The sequence below is a fragment of the Ranitomeya imitator genome, chromosome 7, assembly GCF_032444005.1.
Source record: "Ranitomeya imitator isolate aRanImi1 chromosome 7, aRanImi1.pri, whole genome shotgun sequence".
Taxonomy (NCBI): domain Eukaryota; kingdom Metazoa; phylum Chordata; class Amphibia; order Anura; family Dendrobatidae; genus Ranitomeya; species Ranitomeya imitator.
Genome location: NC_091288.1, coordinates 37,989,163 through 38,016,424, shown reverse-complemented (window position 1 = coordinate 38,016,424; position 27,262 = coordinate 37,989,163). Strand labels below are relative to the sequence as shown.

Genomic DNA, 27,262 nt, shown 5'->3' with positions numbered 1-27,262 from the left:
AATCAAGAGTGGAGCAATCAGAGGAAAACTATAATAGAAGCTTGTTGTTAGAGTTGGTGGAACGCACTAAATAAAATATAATGATAAAGTACGTTCGCCACCCGGGGTCCACTGTGCAGGGATGGTAAACTGCAGCTAGTAAGGACAATGGCGAAACAAAACAGCGAACGTATAGTTTACCAGCACTGAATTAAATGTCATTCAGTGATGAAACACGTGCTGTGCCCAATCACACACAGCGACGGAAAGATACTCTGCAGCAGAGCTGTGTTATAGGAACACAGCCAGAGTTGTTTAGACACTAAACGCGAACCCTGTTAACTTCACAGGTGTTCACTACCTCACTGAGGCAAGGGAATCGGTAGTGGACTCAAACACAGAGCGTGCACACACAAAACTCCTCTCCGGAGAAGCCGGAATTCTAAAGGCTAAAAGCCAGCCCTGAACCCACACAATCTCCTCTCCGGAGGTGCCGGAATTCTAAAGGCCCTAGGCCTGCCTTGTGCACATGCAAACAAGTCCACACTTACCATTAGGTTCCACACTCTCACAACATAAATGATCTTAGCGCACCGACGGGCGCACCAAAGATCCTTTAGTAGATTTTGCCAATCAGACAGGACCTTGCTCACGGGCCAATCTGAAGCCGGACCAGGACTTGAGCATGTGATGGCCGACCACCAATGAGAAGTCGCCTCAAGAGCATGCTCAGTAGAGCAAATCTTGGACTTAGTCTCAGGAGAGATCGCTCGCTGCTGTCTATTATTAGTTACCATAGCTGAACCTGGAGAGGCAGCGGTATCCATGCGCACCAACTGAGTCTGAGCAAGATAACGAGACTGATGTCTTTGCTGAGCAGCATCCACTTTAGTTGGGACTGAATGGAAGATGGAAGAGGAAGATAGGGCTTGGGATCTATGCCGTGCAGAGGAAGAATCCCAACGCCTAACACATGTCGCCACTTCTGCATTTATCACTCACTCCTGGCTTTGGCTTACAAATACTGACCAAATACTGAATGTGTGAACATGGCCTTACACTCTAGATAGCTGTCATCCTACAGCTATTCCTTCCTGGCTCCCATACACAAGTACGCTTAACTTGTCTGAATGTGCATGTATTCCTAATGGGAAGAAGGGACTAAAGCCATTGTCAGAAGTCTTTGACTTTTGCATACCATGCCCGAGAACAAAAAATATTTCTCTTCAAACCGACTTATTCAGGAGGGGAAGGCTGCGTGCCCACAATCAGGAATAGCAGATAGATAGATAGACAGATAGATAATAGATATATAGATAGATAGATATTAAAAATATTGTTCTTGAATGTTATGAAATGGTTGTTTGAAGACATCAGAAGCAACTTGTATTTTCTAAAGTGTTTTCTTTTAAAATAACATGATGCGACATAAACTAAAAGAGTAATATATACAAATTCTCATTAAAGGGTTAGTCCCATCTTCACAAATGGGTATATTGTCGGATAAGTGCTTGTAATTACAAGCAATTTTGCAATTTACTCCTTATTGAAGTTTTCAGCCGTTCTTGAGATATTAACACTTTCTTTTCCTGTTGTTTACAGCTCATTGCCTTGGAGACCGACCACCGCTACTAGACAGCAGAACATGCGCAGTGCTTACAAGCTCTATTCTATCGCTCTTGTAAGAACTGTTTTGAAGATGACGAGAATCGCTAAAGTGCACTGTTACCTCAAAATCTCAGCAGTGGTTACAAGCTACACAGCAGAGGCGGTCGGTCTTCTAGGCAATAATTTGTAAACAAAAGAAAAGTGTTTATATCTCAAGAACGGTTGCAAATTTTAATAAGCCGTAAATTGCAAAAATGCTTGTTTATACAAGCCCCATATTACAACAATCTATATATGAAGATGAGAATAACCCTTTAAAAGTAACTTCTTTCATAATGCCACTACAAAAAAAAGAGCCATATATATTTATTTCACAAGTTGACATTTCGTAAGGTGTATCACCCTCTGCGAGGCACAAGAAGTCACAAATTTGTCCACGTCTCCAACTCATTTCACTGTTTACCATCAGCTTCAGGCTGTCCATTGTGTTATCTGCTGTGTGTCAGTGTTTGTCCCGGCTTCTGCATGCAAATAATTCACTGTACTCTTATAATAATGTAACTTACCTGATGGTGTTCATATGGAAAAAACGCAATGATGTGCTTCTGATCTTAGGATTGAAGACCATTGTGGGGGCCCTGATCCAGTCGGTTAAGAAGCTTTCGGATGTGATGATTCTCACAGTGTTTTGTCTGAGTGTCTTTGCACTAATAGGACTGCAGCTATTTATGGGACACCTAAGGAATAAATGTTTACTTTGGCCACCACTCTACATTAATCACGGAATCAATATAACTTCCTATATCAACGGCACAATGGATGCAAACAGCACATTCTTCAACAGTACCTTTCCAGAGTTCAACTGGCAGGAATACGTTGAAGACGAATGTAAGCTAATGAATACGTTCTCGCTGACTGTGTTGTGGTATGGTGATCGTAAATCTGGAAATTAAAATTTGCAATATATTTTTTAAAACTAGCCATTAGTTAATATTTCTAAAATCAACTCAGAATTTTTCCAGTGGCATCCAATAAATAGGGTATGTGCACACGTTAAGTATTTGCCGTGTTTTTGTCTCGTTTTTTTCCCCACGCAGTTTTGTCACAAAAAGTTTACTCATTACCTAGTACAAGCAAAGTGAATGAATTCCTGGAGTCTCATGCCCAAGATGCTTTTTTTTTTTCTTGCAGATTAAAAGCAGTGTCAAATCTGCAGAATATTGGCAACGATTTTCAACCATTCCAATGCATGGGAAAAAATGAATATAAAAAACGCGGCAAAAATTAGGCAAATACACATGCATTTTAAGAAGTGTTTTCCCTGCCAACACATCAGTATTTGCTGTAGATTTTTTTCTGTTGCGTTGAACGTGTGGACATATCCATAGACTATGTGCACAAAGAGTATATTTTAGATGTTTTTTGAAGCAGATTTTGAAAAATTGCTTTAAAAAAACCCTTCTTATTATTTACTCCTGTTGTAAATCCATATTTATGTTCATATGTTCAGTGTTTTGAGCGTTTTTTTCCCACTTTAGATTTTTTAAAATCTAAAGTGGGAAAAATTTTTCAAGATTGCTGGTGGAAGAAAAAAATGAAAGTTCATGTCACTACTTTGAACGGCCCACCTGGTGCAATCTAATCCAAATTAAGTATTGTCACATCAAAAGGCTTCAGAAAAAAAATCTCTCACAAAACTCTTTAAGAAACTCTTCCAAACCACTTCATAAAATTAGAAACTCCTCAAAGAAGGAGCTGTTTTCACTAGAAAAACAAATAGTTTTTGACTGCCTAAAAAAAATCTGCCTACATATAGCCCTTAGATGCCCATGGATGTTCTTGCTGCTTTTTTCTGCCTCCTATCCTGGAAGTGAAGAAATTTTGGCTAAATGTTTCTCCAGTAGATGCCCTATTTTACAGATTTCTTTTAATGTGCAGGTTCCATGTACAGATGTTTTCGTTTTACCTTTCTGCAAATTTCAGTAAGGACTTCAATTTTTCGCAATTCAAATTCAATTGATAGTCACAACATACTAACAAAACCCCTGACCAACTCCAAACTACATGACATCCAGTGGATGGTCACAAATATAGACAGAAATAGCAGAAGCAACTCAGGGCGGAATATCACAAAGCCAAGATTCTTTTCAAAGACGGTCAATGTGTGTCACATCTCGGAATACTGTATGTCAAGCCATGAAGGCAAAGTTGCATCTTCAAACAGCATCGGAAAGCAGATGGTTTTGGCAAGCGGCGAAACAATGGCGCTAAGCCGAACTGTTAGTCATTCAGTAGCACACTGCCCTCCTGGCAAGCAGGAAGGAGGCAGAGGAGAGTTATGTTCCTGAAGATTAATCATGAGAACCACCCTTTAATGATAACGTGAAGCCTGTGGTTCAGAGATAAACCATATAGAAGCCCATCATAAATGGTGATCTGTGATTTGTTGATGGTTGACAAGGGCTTTTCTCCATTCATAGCTCCAGATCTTGGTGAACATATTTCCTAATACGTATCTTGCTAGGAATTCACATTAGTGTTGGCCAAAATTTTGAGAAACCTCCCTTCGTAAGACTTAGTATTCCTGCCTTTGAACTTATCTACATTCAGAAGAAAAAGGGAAGATCAGCTCACCTTGGAAGTTCCAGATTCATAATGCATGGAAATCTTGTAGTACTGAAGGTTCCAGACAAAAGATATGGAAAAGAATCAAGCAATTGAATACTTCAAAAATGAAAATGTATTCAAACATATATATTAAAATCACCAAAACTCCAAATTCAACACAAATGAAAACTCCAGGCGCGTTTTGGACACTGCCTTTTCTGAAACATGTCTGATATATTCATGGGTCTTGGATATGTATGTTTTGGCTTTTAATGTATATTTTTTAATAATTGTACATTGTTTTGTTCAGACTAATGGCCTGTAAGGCTCGAAACGCATAGACCTGGTGTCCACCATGTTTTTGGGATTTATTCTGACGGAATATAGGCTGAACTGGATGGACAAATGTTTTTGTTTGGCCTTGTTAACTATGTTACATTTTTTAAGGATTTGCTTGCTGGATTTTTTTTTCATATCTGTTATCTAAATTCAGAACTCTCTCCTGCCCAGTTTCAGCTTTAGTCTCCCGGTTTCAGTCTTTGGCCGCATTCACACTACTGTGCATATTACAGCCGCAATACTAGGACCCTCGATGCTTCACAGTTTGGTTTGCGTGAATGCAGCTGCATCGTTGTCGTCTGAGCAAGAACTTGTTCTTGTCAACCTGTTGCACAAAACACATCTTTTCAATTGTTAATCAGCATATTATACGTTTTATTTGAAATCATGCCAAAAAATAATCTATAAACACTAATGACTATGTTACTTGTTTTTTTTACACTTTTCTACTGCAGTTTTATAGCTGGTATTATGCTGAGTAACTGGTAGTTACACCATGGATCATGTTTCGTGTCATATATGGTCCTCTTGATCAGTAGCCATAGAAGTTTGTCTTGGGGGGGGGAATACATATCATTGAAATCTACATGCCATATTATGGAGAGGTGTAAACCCATTTAATTCAGTTTTAATCTCAATATACATAGAAACTGATGACAGACAATTTATTACAAATAGTTTAGAGTACCAAAAATATACTCTAACCATGTATTTTATTACTACGATTTTTTCTGGCTTGTTTATAACCTGATGAAGTGATAAATTGCTAAAATATATTGAGAATGAAATGGTCATAGCTTATGACTGTGGCCTCTTTAATGATTTTATTTCAATGACTGGCTCCTGGCCAATCACTGAAAATGTTGGTCAGCGCAAGTGAACCCCATTGTGCAGGAGAAACTTTGGAGACAGCCCAATGTTAAACAAACACTCCTCCCATCAAAATTTTTATCCTCTTACTATATTGCAATCATCATATTACATAGCACTGTGTACTTACAATTGCTCATTTTGCCTTTCTACCCAGTTACTTGTTCTCTTTTCCATTAGGTCTATGACATCACAAGATTAAAAAGTGACTGAATCCTTCTAAGCTCTATGTAGAAACAGGAGGTCAATTTTCACTGCATGAGTCATGAGTCATGAGTCACTGCAAAAGTCCCTGATAGGAGAAGGAGGAGCAGCTGGGTTAAGAGTTTAAGAGTGAGATGATAAATGCAGGGAAAAAATGACTTCCTTTTTCTAAATAGAGCAAAGAAGAGAGAAGAGTTAACAGGGTAAAGAGGCAAAATGAGCAATTGTAAAATTGTAAGTACACAATGTTGTATAATATGATGATTGCAGTATACTGAAAGGATACAAAATTTGATGGGAGAAGGAGGGCTTCTTTAAATCACTGCTGTGGCCCTTAATTCTTAGGATGCATTCGACCCCTGATCTTAAAATAATCAGGGTCGATCCTAATAATCAGCTGGGAAGTAAACTATAAATTGCAAATTTACTGTGCACAATGGAATTACAGTAATTACATTTCTCCTCTGCATTTTTTCTGTTTCTGCAGCTCACTTATACAGGTTAGAAGGTTTTAGGGACTTTTTGCTCTGTGGCAACTCTTCAGATGCAGGGTAAGACTGTTTTGCAATCATTTTTACTGTTCAGTCATGAAATATTGCACTAGCAATCCTTGACAATTCTTGTGATTGCACTGAAATAAAAAAAGATCTCCCATTATTTTTTATTTCTAAACCTGTGTATTTGTTAATGCAGTGTCAGTGTATTAATATACTCACCGATCGCCGTCTTCTTCTGATTCGTCAGCACACACTAAGGTTTATGTGTGACCCGGAAGTGGCTTTTAAAATGTAAGCCTATGAAGTTTCAGAACAAGGCTACATAGGCTTATATTGTAAAAGTGACTTCCAGCTAAGGCATAGAGCCAATAAAAAAATAACAGAAGTAATTATTAAATAATATTATATTTTTTCCAATTCAAGAAAAATCCTTTACGGGGATTTCTACTTTCAGGAAAATGGACCTTAAACACTTTAAAATACCTGAAATAATAAACAAGGGAGATTCTCATCCTCCCTGGGTTCAGCGTAGGTTCTGTGCCACTACTTGGGTCTTGTTTTGTCTGCATCTGTTATGCCACAACATTTAGCATCACCACTGCAGCTGATCACTTCAGGCTTGTGAATCCGGCTTCAGGAGTGGCAGCAGTGTGACCACAAGCATGCTATGTGCATATATGCGGTCGTGTGTCACTAGACATGTGCTACCTAGCTCCATGCAAGTGTATTGAGACCGGACAAGTCTAGTTGGAATGTGGCCAGAAGTGTGCAGATCACATACTTGCGGTCACATGACTGTCCGCTCCCAGCGCTGGCACTGGAGAATCTTCACTTTGGCGAAGTACATACGATGTAAGGATTCACAGGTTTGCAGTCGCGCAAAGTGACTGCAGAATTGTAGCCTACAGCAGGATAACCCCTTCAACATTACCCTTTGATGATGGTGTTACCAGACGCACTACTTCTGACCCACAATTCTCCCTTAATCAGAAGTCCTGGATTGCCTCCAAGGCTTGTAACCAAGCACTGAGCCCATGGAGGAGTGTGAAATCCCAATGTAATAAAGTCAAGTCTCTTATATACAGTGGGGCAAAAAAGTATTTAGTCAGTCAGCAATAGTGCAAGTTCCACCACTTAAAAAGATGAGAGGCGTCTGTAATTTACATCATAGGTAGACCTCAACTATGGGAGACAAACTGAGAAAAAAAAATCCAGAAAATCACATTGTCTGTTTTTTTAACATTTTATTTGCATATTATGGTGGAAAATAAGTATTTGGTCAGAAACAAAATTTCATCTCAATACTTTGTAATATATCCTTTGTTGGCAATGACAGAGGTCAAACGTTTTCTGTAAGTCTTCACAAGGTTGCCACACACTGTTGTTGGTATGTTGGCCCATTCCTCCATGCAGATCTCCTCTAGAGCAGTGATGTTTTTGGCTTTTCGCTTGGCAACACGGACTTTCAACTCCCTCCAAAGGTTTTCTATAGGGTTGAGATCTGGAGACTGGCTAGGCCACTCCAGGACCTTGAAATGCTTCTTACGAAGCCACTCCTTCGTTGCCCTGGCGGTGTGCTTTGGATCATTGTCATGTTGAAAGACCCAGCCACGTTTCATCTTCAATGCCCTTGCTGATGGAAGGAGGTTTGCACTCAAAATCTCACGATACATGGCCCCATTCATTCTTTCATGTACCCGGATCAGTCGTCCTGGCCCCTTTGCAGAGAAACAGCCCCAAAGCATGATGTTTCCACCACCATGCTTTACAGTAGGTATGGTGTTTGATGGATGCAACTCAGTATTCTTTTTCCTCCAAACACGACAAGTTGTGTTTCTACCAAACAGTTCCAGTTTGGTTTCATCAGACCATAGGACATTCTCCCAAAACTCCTCTGGATCATCCAAATGCTCTCTAGCAAACTTCAGACGGGCCCGGACATGTACTGGCTTAAGCAGTGGGACACGTCTGGCACTGCAGGATCTGAGTCCATGGTGGCGTAGTGTGTTACTTATGGTAGGCCTTGTTACATTGGTCCCAGCTCTCTGCAGTTCATTCACTAGGTCCCCCCGCGTGGTTCTGGGATTTTTGCTCACCGTTCTTGTGATCATTCTGACCCCACGGGGTGGGATTTTGCGTGGAGCCCCAGATCGAGGGAGATTATCAGTGGTCTTGTATGTCTTCCATTTTCTAATTATTGCTCCCACTGTTGATTTCTTCACTCCAAGCTGGTTGGCTATTGCAGATTCAGTCTTCCCAGCCTGGTGCAGGGCTACAATTTTGTTTCTGGTGTCCTTTGACAGCTCTTTGGTCTTCACCATAGTGGAGTTTGGAGTCAGACTGTTTGAGGGTATGCACAGGTGTCTTTTTATACTGATGATAAGTTTAAACAGGTGCCATTACTACAGGTAATGAGTGGAGGAAAGAGGAGCCTCTTAAAGAAGAAGTTACAGGTCTGTGAGAGCCAGAAATATTGATTGTTTGTTTCTGACCAAATACTTATTTTCCACCATAATATGCAAATAAAATGTTAAAAAAACAGACAATGTGATTTTCTGGAATTTTTTTTCTCTGTTTGTCTCCCATAGTTGAGGTCTACCTATGATGTAAATTACAGACGCCTCTCATCTTTTTAAGTGGTGGAACTTGCACTATTGCTGACTGACTAAATACTTTTTTGCCCCACTGTATGTAATCTAATGTACATTGTAATAGTCACTAAAGTGGTCTAATGATTTCTGGTGGAATGCAACTTATGGGGTGCCCGACATTGCTATCTTCTGGTCATTTAGTTGCTGTACGGGTGCATGACACTTGTATCAAATTCTGATGTTTTAGATTAACATAAGTTGTAATTCAGTACAAGATTACCATGTCAGCGTATACCTCTAATATGGGACAATTAGCATCTCTCATGGATTTCTTGAATATACAGTGCCTTGCGAACGTATTCGGCTCACTGTAACTTTTCAACCTTTTCCCACATATCATGCTTCAAACATAAAGATACCAAATGTAAATTTTTGGTGAAGAATCAACAACAAGTGGAACACAATTGTGAAGTTGAATGAAATGTATTGGTTATTTTAAATTTTTGTGGGAATTCAAAAACTGAAAAGTGGGGCGTGCAATATTGTTCAGCCCCTTTAACTTAATACTTTGTTGCACCACCTTTTTCTGCGATTACAGCTGCAGTTGCTTGGGGTATGTCTCTTATCAGTTTTGTACATAGAGAGACTGAAATTCTTGCCCATTCTTCCTTGGCAAACAGCTCGAGCTTAGTGAGGTTTGATGGAGATCGTTTGTGAACAGCAGTTTTCAGCTCTTTCCACAGATTCTCGATTGGATTGAGGTCTGGACTTTGACTTGGCCATTCTAACACCTCGATACGTTTATTTGTGAACCATTCCATTGTAGATTTTGCTTTATGTTTGGGATCATTGTCTTGTTGGAAGACAAATCTCCATCCCAGTCTCAGGTCTTTTGCAGACTCCAACAGGTTTTCTTGAAGAATGGTCCTGTATTTGGCTCCATCCATCTTCCCATCAATTTTAACCATCTTCCCTGTCCCTGCTGAAGAAAAGCAGGCCCAAACCATGATGCTGCCACCACCATGTTTGACAGTGGGGATGGTGTGTTCATGGTGATGAGCTGTGTTGCCTTTATGCCAAATATATAGTTTGGCATTGTTGCCAAAAAGTTTGATTTTGGTTCCATCTGACCAGAGCACCTTTTTTCCACATGTTTGGTGTGTCTCCCAAGTGGCTTGTTGCAAACTTTAAATGACACTTTTTATGGATATCTTTGAGAAATGGCTTTCTTCTTGCCAGTCTTCCATAAAGGCCAGATTTGTGCAGTGTACGACTGATTGTTGTCCTATGGACAGACTGTCCCACCTCAGCTGTAGATCTCAGCAGTTCATCCAGAGTGATCATGGGCCTCTTGGCTGCATCTCTGATCAGTCTTCTCCTTGTTTGAGATGAAAGTTTAGAGGGGCGGCCAGGTCTTGGTAGATTTGCAGTGGTATGATACTCCTTCCATTTCAATATGATCGCTTGCACGGTGCTCCTTAGGATGTTTAAAGTTTTGGAAATCATTTTGTATCCAAATCCGGCTTTAAACTTCTCCACAACAGTATCACGGACCAGCCTGTGGTGTTCCTTGGTCTTCATGATGCTCTCTGTGCTTCAAACAGAACCCTGAGACTATCACAGAGCAGGTGCATTTATGCGGAGACTTCATTACACACAGGTGGATTATATTTTATTATTATTATTATTATTATTTATATAGCACCATTGATTCCATTGTGCTGTACATGAGAAGGGGTTACATACAAGTTACAGATATCACATACAGAGGGGCGAGGACCCTGCCCTTGCGGGCTTACATTCTACAGGATTAAGGGGAAGGAGACAGTAGGTTGAGGGTTGCAGGAGCTCCGGTGTTGGTGAGGCGGTAGCTTCAATAGTGATGAGGTGGCAGCGGTGTCAGTGCAGGCTGTAGGCTTTCCTGAAGAGATGAGTTTTCAGGTTCCGTCTGAAGGATCCGACTGTGGTTGATAGTCGGACGTGTTGGGGCAGAGAGTTCCAGAGGATGGGGGATATTCGGGAGAAGTCTTGGAGGCGATTGGATGAGGAGCGAATAAGTGTGGAGGAGAGAAGGAGGTCTTGGGAGGACCGGAGATCACGTGAGGGAAGATATCGGGAGATTAGTTCAGAGATATATGGAGGAGACAGGTTGTGGATGGCTTTGTAGGTCAGTATTAGTAATTTGAACCGGATACGCTGAGGGAATGGGAGCCATATCATCATTAGGCATTTAGGACAACATTGGATCATTCAGAGATCCACAATGAACTTCTGGAGTGAGTTTGCTGCACTGAAAGTAAAAGGGCCGAATAATATTGCACGCCCCACTTTTCAGTTTTTGAATTTCCACAAAAATTTAAAATAACTAATAAATTTCATTCAACTTCACAATTGTGTTCCACTTGTTGTTGATTCTTCACCAAAAATTTACATTTGGTATCTTTATGTTTGAAGCATGATATGTGGGAAAAGGTTGAAAAGTTCCAGGGGGCCAAATACTTTCGCAAGGCACTGTATGTTGAACTGGATGGATCCGTGTCTTCTTTCAACCTTGACAAATACAAAATACAATAGGAATCCTATAAAGGTGTAATTTTCATTTTGTGACTATCTGCGGCATAAATCAAATTTACCAGAAATCATGAACGAGCAGAATACATATTGTTGTATGATTGTGGTGACTCTTAATTCTAATAATATTACCATATGTTTTTCTTGACTGTTCCTTGTCTACTTACATATGGATTTGCTTTTTTATTGCTGCATTTAGTCAGTGCCCGGAAGGATACGTGTGCATTAAAATCGGAAGAAACCCTAACTACGGCTACACAAGTTTTGACACATTCAGCTGGGCTTTCTTATCCTTATTTCGGCTGATGACACAAGACTACTGGGAAAACTTATATCAACTGGTGAGCATTTTGTTGGTAAAAGTGCTTTGTGTTTTACAGGAACCATAACTTAAAGTTCTTGGGAACCAATGTAAAATCTCCACCTACCAAGCACAAGTTATGAAAGTGGTCACATTGAAAGTTACAGAAGGACTTACTGTACATACACCGGTGCCACGCCACTGCATCACTCATACCGTACACTCTTGGGTATTACACTGTATAATAACAGAACTGATCATGAAACTCAAGAAAATACATATCTAAAAACAACTGATTATAATATGATGATGGGAGATTTTAGGTGAGTACAAAAAATTATTTGGTATTCAACTTTTTTTGGCCTACTGGTTGTTCCACGAGGCACCATTTCTTAGACAGACCAATTTTTACCTTTCCAACTAACACAATATAGTATAAATGAGCCAATTGATTTGCAGATCCTAGTCCAGCAGCCACGTCAGTAGTCAGTGGAAGATGGACAGGGGCCCTGCAAAGTGCCTCCTACTTGATCCAGTGCCCGGCTGCTTGTTTGATAAGCCAGCATAGCATGACATCATCAGTGCGGCATAACGCATGCACAACATCGTGCCAGGCTGGCTAATCGAAAGATGATACAAAAATAGGAGGTTGTTCTCCGGACTCTGTGGCTGCTGGACCAGGGTCCTCCAATTTTATTCTCTCATCTCTAGTAAAAAGGTTCTTACTAAAAATATAGTCAATAATATTTTTTTTTTACTTAAAAAATAATATAAAGTGTACACTACAGCATTGAGTGATTTCCGTTCCATGGTCCCTATAAATTCAAACACCCCAGTATCAGAAGTGCCCACAATTACTGGCAAGAACAAAGAGCGATAAGAAAGAGCGTCTCTCACTTTGGAGGATCTGGTGTGCAATACATGGACAGGCCATAGACCGGACAATGCATAATATCCACTATCGGGTCAATGTATGGCACTTACACACTTACTGTGAAGATCTCCAACAGATTATATGTCATCACTTAGGACTCCAGCAATGGACTCCTTGTGACCTTCTCACCATCAACGGACATTTAAAACAGTTTTAAAAAATAGCTAAAAACTATGTATATGAAATGGACAACCTCTTAAGCACTGTAAGTTGGGAGTAGCTTGAAAATTGAATAAGGGGAAATAACTATATACTTTCTACTTCAGACCCTACGAGCTGCTGGGAAAACCTACATGATCTTCTTCGTATTGGTGATCTTCTTGGGCTCCTTCTATCTAGTGAACTTGATCTTGGCCGTTGTTGCCATGGCTTATGAAGAGCAGAACCAGGCAACTCTAGAAGAAGCCGAACAGAAGGAAACCGAATTTCAGCAAATGTTGGAACAGCTTAAAAAGCAACAAGAAGAAGCTCAGGTACACAATGTATATCCAGCTGTACGTTTCATATGGTAATAAGATAATTTGCAACGTTCCCAAACAACTAATTTGTTTTGCATTGAGAGTCCCATTGCTTGTACTATAACGAAAACCATGGGGAAAAACAATGAAAATCTAATGCACCTTATTAAATTTAAATAATTGTTATATTCCACAAATCTAGTGTTATTTCTGACATCTTTACATACACTGTACCATTAATATCCTAATGCGGTATATACTGTCATAACTTTCTATCGTTTGTGTCTATCAGGCCGCAGCAGCAGCAGCCCTAAATTTATCAAGAGAGTATAGTGAAGACGGCGGCTTTGGGCCCCTTTCAGAAAGTTCGTCAGAAGTTTCCAAGTTGAGTACAAAAAGCGCCAAAGATCGGAAAAACAAAATAAGACAGAAGAAGCGTGGGGGAGACCAAGAGAAAGGTGATGATGAAAAGTTTCCAAAGTCTGAATCTGAAACCAGTATTAAGAGAAAAGGTTTCCGTTTCTCCATTGAAGGCAATCGTTTGACTTATGAAAACAAGTTTTCCTCGCCCCATCAGGTATAGTTTTAAAATGTTACCTGTTTTTATAACTATGTTAGTTTTGGGCCTGCAGATTATATTTCCACTTTCTCATTGTGCCTTTCTGCGTTTGTTTTCCTTTATCTCCGTGACTCCTCCCCTGTCCAAAGAGTTTTAAAGTAGCAGGTGTAATCTGATCCCTCACTGCAGACAGATTTATAGACAGATCCGAGAGCAATTGATCAGTGCAGGAGACAATAAAAATGACTGGTGGGGAAAGAAACAGATTTTTCTAATAACATACATTACAAAGTTTCTAATCTTAACTTGTACTATTGATTTACGGGGAAAATTAAAGTGTAGTTACCATATAAGTGAAATTAAATGACTAACATAAATTTCAAAAATATTTTTTTTAAATTTTAAATAGTGACGTTCGAACATGCTAGTATAAGGTTAGAAAAAAACGATGCGACCGAGGCTCACCCTCCACAACCTCGGTCGCATACCACTTTGCGCTGACACACGCAGGGCTCATCACAGCATTACGGCATTTTGAAACCATCGTTGTATCTGCAAACGGCAGGACATTAACATTATCCACCGTACCAGTAATTTGTTCTGATGAAGGTCCGGATGTGGACCTAAAACGTTCAACCATTTGCCTATGGATGCACATTAAATGATTTATTTTCAAGCTACACTACCATTTGAGTGCCAATTTTTTTTTCTAATTTTGGAAATTTGGGGATGGATACTCTACTTGAGCACCTCCCCTCCTTCAGTGTATGAGTGCCATGTTCTACTATCTCAACATGCTCGTATAAGGTGTTATCCGAGCATGCTCGGGTGCTAACCGAGTGTCTTCGGCATGCTGGAATAATATGTTCGAGTCCCTGCAGCTACATGTCTCGCAGCTGTTCGATAACCGCAACACATACATGGATTGCCTGGTTTCGGGCATGCCAAAGACACATGGTTACCACACGAGCATGGTCGGATAATGCCTTATCCAAGCATGTTCGCTCATCTCTAATTGTAAAACATAAAATATAAAGCGATTTTGTTTTTACCATGACCTCTTTTATACCTTGCATGTGGTTCACCGAAAGTGCTAGTTGCCATGTATTGTTTTTCCTGATTAGTATTGTTTAATATCATTTTCATACAAAGATAAGACAAACTAACTAGCTTCCTCCGAGTTCTCCTTTACATACCCAGGATTTGTCCAGCCTCCTCTATTTTTTCAAATCAGGACCAATATATGGTGTAAGAAAAAACTTTAAACCTTTTAATCCTCCACCACCCCTACACACCATTGCGAGGGCCCCCACTGGTGTACATGCTTCCTCTTCCTGTGGTCAGATATGGGAGTGCTGCAGCAAATCATTGGCTGCAGTGGTCACATTTCCATCTCATCTAGAAGAAGAGGCTCAAAGACTGATAGAGGGTATGGCTTGACCTGATACAAATAAAAGACCAAAAATTAAAAGATTTGACAACCCTTAAAGCCTGGCATTGCATTGATTGTTTTTTTGAGCTAGACACAGATGGGGATCCAGAAGAAGGAAGGTAGAGGAAATACTTATAGTACTCCTTTCCTTGTATTTACTTGTGAGTAAGAAACTTAAACTAAAAACTAACGTGTATTTGTTTTTCACTTACTTTTTCGTTACAGTCATTGCTGAGCATTCGCGGATCTCTGTTTTCTCCAAGACGGAACAGTAGAGCCAGCCTGTTCAGCTTTAGAAACCGTGCAAAAGACATGGGCTCAGAAAACGATTTTGCCGATGACGAACACAGCACCTTTGAAGACAATGAAAGCAGGAGAGGCTCCTTGTTTGTACCACACAGACAAGTGGAAAGGCGGAACAGTAACATTAGCCAGACTAGCAAGACATCGAAGATCATACCAATGCTCCCAGCCAACGGCAAGATGCACAGCACCGTGGACTGCAACGGAGTGGTCTCTCTGCTTGGTGGTCCATCTGTTACGACATCGCCTGTTGGATTACTCCTGCCAGAGGTGATAATAGATAAACCAACTTCTGATGACAATGTAAGGAAGATTTAACTAGTCTAGGCACAGTGGTGCCTTAATACCACAAATCTTTTATCCTCTCAACTGGATCTAGTGACAACTCTGGATCTGGTTGTTTCAGAGTTGTAATGTTTTCTTTTTTCTTACTTTAACTTTTTTTTACGTCAATTGAGTTTATGTCTGTCTCATCCCTAGAAATCATAGCTGAGGGCTTATTCCAGGGAACAGATGATAATATACGGTTGTCAGTAGCAAGAAATAGTCATTCAAACATAGTTATCTCCTCAATGTATTTGATTTAAGGGATTACGGGAAATTTTATTTACACGTTTTCATATTAAAGTCTATTTTCTAAGAAACTTTGAATGATACTCACACAGTTTGATGACTCTGCATATAGTTGTTATCCCCACAAATACTTTCCCTTTTCTTTTCCATTATTTCCTGCTTTGGCTATTAATTGTGTGTCTTGGCTCTTTTCACAATAGTGTCACGGTTTTCATTCATCAGAGTCATGCCAGATTCATGCTAGTGTGAACAGAGCTTTTGTCTGCTGGCCGATCCCTCCCAAGCCGCTTACATCAGTGAGTGTCTAAAGATGGGCAAATATTATAGCAGATATTTTATGAGCAATTATTATCAATTCTCATGTTCAATCTGTGAGATAGTATGTAACACTAGCATCATTGACTGGAACGATCAGACATCTTTGTGTATTTTCATAATAGGTGATCAGTATCAGATTTGCTCATCTTTGCGTGCGATCTTCGTATTTCAGAATGAAGATATTGCGATCACTATTGATATTTTTCTGCAAAACATTGGGCAAAATATACCTTTTCATGAATTATAAAAATGTCTTTTTTTTCCGTACAGCAATGGATATTTTGTACATTTTGTAGTTTCTTATAAAATATATCAAAATGTACATGGAATAGAGAACTGGCCAATCATTAAGATAGGGCCGGAACGGACACAGCTAGAGTAGGTCCCGACATGACAAGGGTTTGAAAGTAGGAGCCTAGGTAAAAGTTGACTGCTAGTTTTGCATGTACACCGAAAGGGGTCAGTTAGAGGGTGTGGGTCAGAGGTCACGTCACATGGTGTGGATTTGGGCCAGGATTGGTTAATTCTGATATAAGGGGTGGGGTATCTTAGGGTACCTTATAAGTAGAAGAGGATCATGGCGGCTTGGCTGCCATTCAGGATACAGGACCAGGGAACATCTAGGACCCCTGCACCAGGTCCTTGAAAGAAGTGGCTGAGAAACATGGCCGTGAGTGGCTGCAGGAACAGATGATCTGTGTGTTGGGAGAAAAAAACAATCCAGCTCACCCTCCTGCCCAACGCTGTCATCATCCAGAATGTCTGAGCCCAGAGGTCCCCTGATGATCTAGAAGGATGAGGAGCCCATCGCCACCCCAGACAGTGCCGAGTAAGCCCTTTCCACAGTGGGAAGCCAGTACAGGGAGTCCAGGCATTAACATGAATGCAAGAGAGAGGCAGGGCTCCGTCCCCTGTTTCTTATCATGTGACGTCACCAAGGTCAGTCATGGTCAATCTCCCAGCACCGGGTGATTACATGAGTCGGTGTTAGGAAGCGATGGTGAGGAGGCTGCAGCCAAGGGCTGAAGGGTCCATTGTCAGCGCTCAGATTGATGCCAGGGCATGGGGAGAGCCCCTCATGCAGTCATCATCTTCATTGGCCACTTCTCTTCTGATCAAACCTCAGGACTGCAGGGAGGCACCGTAGGAAAACAGCAACAACCATTTCCATGCCAGTGGGGGAGTAAGTGAATATATTGGCCCCTTGCACAGTTTCTGAACAGATTAACCCTTTGTCATCTGAGGAGGCTGATGACAACCAAAAAGATAGCGACGGGGAAGATGAAGTACAACGCCCCCTTGTTTGAAGGCAGTTCCGGCTTCCACCCAGAGTTAGCCTGGTGAGAACCCTTTTGTATGTTTGTGTTGATATGTCGCCTCTCCTAATATGTCTAATGTGCGTGGTTTAGAAGAGCGTTTGTTGTCCTTAGTAAGCAAATTGCCTCTTCAGAGAAAAAGAGGACTTGAACTCCATAGCGCCACCTGTTGGAAGTAGCGATCCTACAAGTCACAATCAACCCTTTAACGAGTCTTGCAATATGACTTAGGATAAAAGCCAAATCAGTATCTCAACAGTATCCTTTTGTCCTTAGTAAACCCTGGGAATTCTGTTAGAGTACAAGGTTTTGATGATTTTTGGGAGGCAATTTTTGGCTGGTTTAGAGGTGTGATGTCCCATTTTTCCCCACAGCCAGTAGGTCAGGTTAACCTACTGGCTGCGGGGAAAACCTAGTGCTTTGGGCCGGAGGCAGAGGTAAGGAAGCATCCGCCTCCCAGGCTTTGGTTCCTAGTACGTTAGTTTTGGGTACATGAGTTCCTGGTACATTAGCTTCTGGAGCAGCTTTTTCTGGGATGGTTGCCTCCATGGGGTCTGCAGATCCTGGGATTAGGTTATATGATGCTGCTCATGGAGAGGTATATGTCTTTTTTGATGGCCCTTTGGTGGATCATGTAAAACAGGAAACTAGGGAAACAATTTGAAAGGACAAGTATATGGAAATTTTTTCTTTACTCCCGTTGGCGAAATTTAATTTGATAAAGTAAAAGCCGATGAAAGTAAGAAAGAGGAGGAAAAAAAAGGCAGTTTCAGTTAATACCGTATATATTATCAAACTGACTACAATCTTTGGTATTTTAGCCAGAGTGATCCGGGAAAAAGTCCCTCAGAATTGTTTGCTGTTATTTTGCTATATGGACTCTATAGGTGAGGCTTATAGGATTTCTGGTGCCACTGCCTGGCTTCATTTACGACGTGCAGATTTGGCAGCAAAAGACTGTTAGACCTGGTTTACGATGGGACCATAAGGATATTAAATTATAAATGTGCCTTATGGTCACTGCCCATTCTGCTCCACAGCCTATTCAACCTGATAAAGGGGTTTGCAGGGTACAAGCTGTCACTATAAACGTGTGCTTTTTTTCCGGTGGAAACAATGCCCAATCAAAATGGTTCAAGAAATCGAAGGGACGTTCTGATGACGTTAACCAGAAAGGGGTTGACACCAGTAAAAATCAAGGCGATGCTGCCGTTTCTAAGGGTGTATCTGGATAGCTTGGCATCAGAATTGTTAGAGGATGGTTATAGATTTGGTTTTAACCCCTTAATGACAGCCAATACGCCTTTTAACTGACCTTACATATAAGAGAATAGCCTCCCCATACAGGTGACAATCCAGCAGCTGTTGGCTGTCCACTATAGCTGACAACTTTCTGCATCAGCCACGATCAGTATTTGCACCTTCCAAATCTGTTTAACCCCTTAGATGCTGCTGTCAATAGTGACTACATCATTATATATGGTTAACAGAGTGTAGGGGCTTCCTCTTTATCCAAATTGGTGCCCTCAGATCATGATTGTGTGGTACTGATGTTTGCCATGGCAATTCATGACCAAATAGTGGCCTTAGAGTCTGACGGCTGTAATAATCTGTTCAGAAGTTAGAGGCATTTAGGTAATAAAAATACACATTTTCACTTCTGTCACACCAATTTGCATTAATTCCTGTAAAGCACCTGAAGGGTTAATAAACTACCTGACAGCAGTTTTCAATACGTCAGGGGGTGCTGTTTTTAAAATGGTATCACGTTTGGGGGTTTCCCAATATATGAGACCCCTAAAGTCACTTCAAACATGGATATGTCCACAAAAAAATAAATTTAGTAAATTTCCTTGAAAAAATGAAAAATTGCTGCTACAATTTTAAACCTCCTAAAATGCTAATAAAATAAAATAAAATTTTACAAATGATGCTGATTTAAAGCCGACATGTGGGAAATGTTATTTATTAATGTTTTGCTGTGGTATGACTATCTGGATTAAAGGGATAATCATTCAAATTTTGAAAATTGCTAATTTTTTAACATTTTTCTCAAATTTTTGATATTTTTTATAAATAAACACAAAACATATTGACCTAAATTTACCATTATCATAAAGTATAATGTGTCACGAAAAAACAATCTCAAAATCACTGGGATTTGTTGAAGCGTTGCAGAGTTATTACCACATAAAGTGACACTGGTCAGATTTCAAAAATTTGGCTCCGTCACTAAGGGGTTAAGATAACTTTTGTGTTGGATGTGCCGTATTTCATCTAAATAACCTTGAAACTGTACATCATTTATCGTCACTGCATGTCAATCAGTAAATCATGGGATCAGCGATGATGTATGCTCTGTGTCGTATGTTTCAGTTAATAAGGCAGTGGATTGTTATGGAGATGTGGGCACAGACGGCTAAGACGGACATTGAAGCCGCCTTTTACCTTTTACCAGTACATTCAGATTGCTTTCATCTTTTGGGTTATATTTTGAGTTGTATGTGGAAAGACAAATTTTATGTGGATTGCTGTTTTTCCAATGGGTTGCTCTATGTCATGTTTGCTTTCAGTGGGATCAATTTCGTTCACTGGATTTAGGTACAGAGCAGTGTGCCACCCCCTGCCCAGATCATCTATGGAGCCTGGCCTTCAGATAGATTAGGAGTTAATGTTACAGTTGGTACGGAAAGCCACCAGGACGGCTTGCGACTGTTTGGAGAGAATAGTTAGGTTTTTGTAACAAGTTGGGTAGTGATGGAATGAGTGGTGATCTTTTGCTGCTGCTTCTATACTTTATCGGGGATTGTTTCTCATGACAAGTGTCTGGTTCTGGGGTATTGAAAAAGATAGGAGGCCTGTAGTTTTGGTTTAGAATGCCTAGGTATTACTAATGTTTCGAAGGTCTTTCTGGTTCAGCGGACTTTAAAGGGTTACAAAACATTTTTCGTAGTTCAAGATAAAAGGAGGCCGATTTCTTCTGCTTTTTTAGGTAGTTTAACATTGGTTTAAAAATGGTCTGATTGAATGAGCCAGAGGAATTCATATTTGGTGCAGCTTTCTCTCAAAATTTTTTGGTGCCTTCAGGATCAGCGAATTAGTCAGCCATACAGTGGTATCCTAAGACGGCTTGAATTGCAGGATGTGTTGTGTTTAGAGAATCTCGTGGTACCCTGCGTCGTTCAAAAACAGATCAGTCCAGAAAAGGAAAACAAGTGGTTTTATTCAGGGTTCATGGTTCCATGATGTGTCTGGTTCAAAGCGTTGGATCGTATATGGCTCATAGGTCCAAGGTGATGCATGGTGCCTTTTTGATTAATGAGGATAGTAAGGCCCTCTCTAGATTTCAATTTGTTGCAGTCTTTTGTAAAATAGTACGTAGGTTATGGTTCAATTGTACAGAGTTTGCATCCAACTCTTTTAGAATCAGGGCTACTGCAGAAGCAGCAAGATGGAGTTTAATTGAAACTGTGTTCAACCATATTGGCTGTTGGGAGTCTAGTAGATATAAATCTCATGTTCATCTGCATATGTGAGAACTTAATTAGTATTAGAGCTGTTAGTCATGCTTTATGTTCTAATTGTTTCCTCCCCCTCCTGCAGATCCAGATATGTACTTAAATTGGATTGTGGGTCCCTTGTTTGTATAATGGGGAGCTATAAGAGCAGACCCATGATCTAAAGGTAGATTACTGGGACTTGGCAAGAACTAGGTGAGAGTGCGTTGGATTGGAATTTGGAAGTTGTTATGGGTGGAGTTCTTCCCCAATTACATTATTACGGTATTCTAGATTGGATTGGGCCCAGGATGTCCTGGTTTTACACATTGGAGGGAATGATCTCGGAGTCAGGTCATCCAGGGATTTGATTTGAATTATTAAATTTGACTTGCATCACATTCAGTCATTATTTTCAAAGGTCATTCTGATGTGGTCAGAGATGTCAGCCCATCTCATCTGGCACTACACACGTTCGGTGGATAAGATCAAATGCCACGTTCAGGGGCATGTGAACAGGACTGTGTTTAGTTTTATCAGGAATAGCTGCCCAGTCGTGAGACACAGAGAACTGGAGGTTGTGAATCTGGATTTCCTCAGAAAGGATGGTACATTTAAGTCAGCTGGGCTTGAACTTCTGGAATGTAGACCTAAGGGAAGGTGTGGAGAAGGCAGTTAAGGCTTGGTGGGACTCTCCGGCACAAGTATTTGCGCCAGCTCATTTTGGAGTTGAGTAGGTCAGGGATGGCCTTGGATAATAGAGTCAGGATCTCAAAGGAGGTATGCTGACTCTTCAATATTATGTGTGGTTTGTAACTGCTGCAGTAGCTTCCAGGGAACAGGAAATTGTTATTCGGGCTGCATCACTACTGTTTGTCAACCCCGAATAGGAGTGGTGAGACTGGGGATTGTTGTGTTCTATGCTATACAGTGTTGGTAGGCCATCTAGGATCTCCCCAGGAAATTAATGGTGATAAGGAAGCAGATCAGGTGATGAGGTATCATCCGAATTCCATGTGCCCTCATCCAATGCTCTGGATAGTCTCTTATCATGGAGGCATTCTTCTATATACAGTATAAGCATTGCTTTATGGAATACTTTAGAAAAAATTATCTGTATGCCTCCAAATGAAATCCAAGGCATAGGGCAGTACAGTAGGGACCTGCCTGAGTCTGGTGAGATTGGCGGATGATTTAATGTGAACGGGAGCCACAATGGCAAATGATGGGTAATGATGAGAAACAAAAACAGGGCATGTTGGTTTTTAACATGTGTGATTCTTTGTTGACATTTTTGAAAATTCACTGCTAGAAGTACTAGAAGTACCGTATATAGCAGCAACTTTTTACCTTCCCACTAAACTAAACATGCAGGCTGAACTTTTCTGAGCATGCATATTTACCGTGAATTCGGGAAACACACAGAACTGTGCAAAATGTTTTAGCAGGTGTGGAAAATATGCTAGAAAGTAAGAATTCTTTCAAAATTAAAAGTGTTAATAGTTTATATTTTATCAATTACCAAAAATGCAAAAGGAATGAATGAAAGAGAAATCTAAATCAAATCAATATTTGGTGCGATCGCCTTATGCCTTCAAAACAGTATCAATTCTTCCCGCTACACTCTCACACCGTTTTTAAAGGAACTCGTTGGGGAGGTTGTTCCAAACAGTTTGGAGAACGAACCACAGACCTTCTGTGGATGTCGCTTCCCAAAATCCTTCTGTCTCTTCTTTTAATCCCAGACAGACCCGATGATGTTGATCTCAGGGCTCTATGAGGTCATATTATTACTTCCAGAACTTCTTTATTCTTCTCTACCATTAAGGGAGTTCTAACTGACATTGGCTGTATATTTGGGACTCATAAACATACTAAAGGATACATTTTGAAATTTTTGCCTGGGAGATACCTGGCTGATGCACTATAACTACCTTGCGTTTTGGTGCTGTGCTCAGTCTTGCCATGTAAAAGACCTGTGACATGACACTGTCTTCAACAACCTCTCCTTTGTAGAAGAATATGGCTGTTCCTCACCCAGTTTTCAACTTCCTACACAGCTGTTTCTGTTTTAGTTTTCTTTTTGTATTTCACCCTACATATATAAAATTGATGATCATTATTATTACCTGTTTGGTATAATTGGTTACTCGTTAACCAGAATATAATCCTACAAAATCCCTGACTTTGTGCAGTAGAAAAACTGATGCTCCTATGAAGGCAAAGGGAGGTCACACTAAATATTGATTTAATTTAGATTTCTCTTTTGTTCATTCACTTTATATTAATAAACTATAAACGAACATTCTATTTTTCATAGCATTTTTACTTTGCAGTATTTTTTCACACCTACTTAAGACTTTTGAACATTAATGTAGATGTCAGAAAAATGAGTGCTTATTAGCTAACTAATCTGGTAAATAAATTCTACATATGATCACTTTTAGGCGTTAATAAGAGAAAAAAAAATTGACTTGAATTCTTTTTTATGACATAGTTGCTGTGTACCCAAATGACAACCTGCATAGTAACATTATACTTATACACAACTTTTATTAAGGTTTTACAATATGATTACATATTATGTGGGTGTGGGGGGAAAAAGCCCCCTAAGGGGAAAGAAAATCAAAGGGTAATTTTCTATGGTTGTAGCTAATTGCTCATTTTTGCTTTATCGTTGCTGAGCAGCTGCTTCATTTTAGACTAAACTAGCTGCTGTCATGTCTCACGTTGTGTAATGGGAAATATCCACATCTCATACCTCATGGTCATCAATGGGAAGTGCAGGATTTACGGCAGATCTGACACCAGATTTCACAATACAAACTATATGCATGATTAAAGAGATCTATTAGACCCTAGGGAGCTAGTGTACTTACTTTAAGAATCCATGTAAGAATGGCTGCATAATCCTTGCAACATGACTTAGGATAAAAGCCAAACCAGAATCTCAATTTTCAGACACGGTGTTTTGGGGGTGTTGCCCTTCTTCAGTGCAAAGTATGAGATCCGATTTATCAGAGTGAAAAGCTTTGGACTGGGATCTAAGCGGTAACGTTTCTCCTTGTGAAGAGTGATGAACCAAGTCTGGCATGTCAGAGGGAGGAGACTTATAAGCCATGCATGCTCCTCTGGAAATTTAATTGTCTCTTCAGAGAAGAACTCCACCTATTGGAAGCAACTATCCTAAAAGTCAATATTGACTCTTTAACGAGCCTTGCATTATGACTTAGGATAAAAGCCAAACCAGAATCTTATTTTATTTTGTTTAACAATATACAGTAAACACGACCAGTTTGATAATCATAAACAGCTTTTTTTCTCCTACCCCATATATTCAACAATAAAATATCTGACATGTCCTTGTTTTTATGGAATTATCAATAAAATAATACAATTTTAAATGGAATTATCCAGCTTTCTTTTTCTCTCAATTATACAGCTATTCTGACATAGAATTTCATAGTAAGTACACAAGAATTTCATAGTAAGTACACCAGCCCCATTCATTCGAAGATATCTATTTAATAATACATGCAATTTGCATTATGAAGAATTGTGACTGATCTACTCTTCCCTCGATGCTACAGTTTCACATTTCAGTGTTTTCTCCCCGTTTAAGAAAATATATATCTACATCAAACAAATGTTCTTATACTTATCCTTCCATGAGCCCGACAAAAAGCTGCAACGTATATTAATTTTGTTATATTGACAGCTGCATATGTTAGACTACAGCTGGACATTTTTTTTTCCTGGACATAAGCAGCTGATATTGTAGATTTTATATTAAAGGGGTTGCCTGTGGGCATTTAAAGATGGACGCCTTTTTTCAACCTCCATTGTGTTGAAGTAGAACCTGTCACCACTTCTGACATAGCTGATTTTGAAATACTTGAATTTTCCATGAAATAACAATTCTGAAATGTATTTTTCTTAGAACTGCATTGTGTGTTCCTTTTGTTGTTTTTCCTGGAAATAATAAATGACCCTATATATATAAATTCCTCATGTCAAAAGGCTGTGTCCTTACACCGTGGCAGTGTCCATTGATGGCTGACGTAGGCAGAGTGCGTAGGGACAAACCCATCTTATAAGGGAATTAGTAATACTCAGATGTTGGAGAGACGGTGCATTTCCAGGAGGAATATCAAAAAATACATGTTTTTCTTCTTTAAATGGTGACAATATAATTCATTAATAAAAAATAGGTAAATTTGGTTACAAGTAACTTAGAAAACCTGCAAATAGCTATTGTCATTATGTCTTCTATGTAGTCATCCCCTGCACTTGCCCTTTAATTGGCGCAATACTGCTTTATTGGTGGCATAATGACATCTTTTAAACTTTTTTTTTTTTGGTGTTGCTCATCTTTTACATTCCACAAAGCATTTTAAAGCGAATCTGTCATCTGATTTCAGAATACAAACGGCATACATTATTAAAGAGTTATTTGAGACCTGGTAAAGCTATGAAAATACATATCAGATAGGCAGTATCTTTTTTTTTTTTGGAGAATTCACTTATTAATTAAGTGAGGATGTTTTTAGCTGGACTCATTTTAATTTGAAGATGGGCGATTGACTTTTTTTTTTTTCAAAGTAAGTACACCAGCCCCATCAGATCTGAGATCTATTTACTATTGCATGCACTTTGTATAGCGAAATCTTGTGATAGATACACTTTTAATATACAAACTGTGCAGCATGAGAATCCTTCACCGTTTTGGAGATATATACATATTGGAGTGTATATATTGCAGTTTATCCACCTCACTGCCATACGCTTTTGCCAATCGTGCTTTACCGATCATTCTCTATTATATGCAGAGAGACAATTGTACTAAATAAAACTAAATTGGAAAATCAATATTTACACAATTCACCAATCGGAGAGGCGGAATGGAAATCCTAGCGTACAGAAAACCGTCCTGGTTTTTGGGTTAATAATTTATAGTTTCATTACAGGGAACTACGACGGAGACCGAGATCAGGAAAAGGAAATCGAGCTGCTATCAGGTGTCTATGGATCTGTTGGAAGATCCCACGATGATGAGGCAGAGAGCTTTAAGTGTGGCCAGCATTCTGACAAATACAATGGAAGGTAAGTGACGTGGGCTTCATGGCAATGACTGAGAAGTAATGACTCCGGCATAGCCGGGGGGATAAAGGGGAGCATGCATGGGGGCTGCATGAACAGTGAGGTGGGCCACTACCAAAAGCATCTCAATAAAGTTGTCATACAGTGACTTACTCACCTCTTCCTATTCAGGCCACATGGGCGCTCAGACGAGTGAGCGTGTTTATTGGAGAGTGACAAGGCTTAGGGTAAGTTCACACAGGGCATTTTTGCTGCGTTTTTTTTTTGCTGCTTTTTATGCTAATTTTCAGCTGTTTTTTACAATACCAGCAAAGCCTATGAGATTTCAGAAATCTCATGCACAAACATTGTTTTTTTTTGTGTGATCAGTATTTTGTGCTTTGCTGCGTTTTTTTGGACATAGGGCATGTCACTTCTTTCAGCGTTTTTGCTGCGTTTTTTCACCCATTGACTTGAATGGGTGTTGAAAAAAACACAGCAAAAACGCAGGTATCATTATTTGCTGCTGAAAATCCAAGGACATTAGCGCGGACAAAGAGAAAAAAAAAAACACACCAAAACAATGCACTAAAAATGCGACCAAAAACGCATCCAAACCTGCGTTTTTGACGGCAGCTTCTTTCCTGCCAAGAAAATCAGGTTTTGCTGGAGAAAAAAAAGCAGCAAAAACACCCTGTGTGAACTTACCCTTAGAAGGAACTGCTCTTGGCTGAAAGTTATCTAAAGTGTATGGCCGGCAATACAGTCCTGATATTGGTGACCTTCTTCTCTTCAACATTTTTGCAGCTATTTATAAACCAACTTTTTATATCAGATCCCAACCTCCTCCATTACTGTCCTAAAATGGTGAACTGACGAAGCTTTGGTTTATGTATCAATGTCTATAAGTACATGTATGTGTGTACAGTATATGCACGATGTATGTGTGTAGGTGTTTGCAGTGTATGCAGAGTGTATATATGTGTGTACAGTATATGCATAATGTATGTGTGTAGGTGTATGCAGTGTATGCAGAGTGTATATATGTGTGTACAGTATATGCATAATGTATGTGTGTAGGTGTATGCAGAGTGTATATATGTGTGTACAGTATATGCACGATGTATGTGTGTAGGTGTTTGCAGTGTATGCAGAGTGTATATATGTGTGTACAGTATACGCATAATGTATGTGTGTAGGTGTATGCAGTGTATGCAGAGTGTATA

At 39.8% G+C, this 27,262-nt stretch overlaps 1 protein-coding gene across 1 annotated transcript in view; it reads left to right on the top strand.

Annotated features, from left to right (window-relative positions):
* LOC138644546 (sodium channel protein type 2 subunit alpha-like) overlaps positions 1-27,262 on the top strand; it is a 252,496-nt gene that overhangs the window by 130,409 nt on the left and 94,825 nt on the right. The window contains exons 7-13 of the mRNA XM_069733073.1: positions 2,203-2,475; positions 6,095-6,158; positions 11,466-11,607; positions 12,768-12,974; positions 13,252-13,536; positions 15,176-15,523; positions 25,925-26,060. Coding sequence (XP_069589174.1) covers positions 2,203-2,475; positions 6,095-6,158; positions 11,466-11,607; positions 12,768-12,974; positions 13,252-13,536; positions 15,176-15,523; positions 25,925-26,060 — 1,455 coding nt within the window. The remainder of the gene's footprint in view (positions 1-2,202; positions 2,476-6,094; positions 6,159-11,465; positions 11,608-12,767; positions 12,975-13,251; positions 13,537-15,175; positions 15,524-25,924; positions 26,061-27,262) is intronic.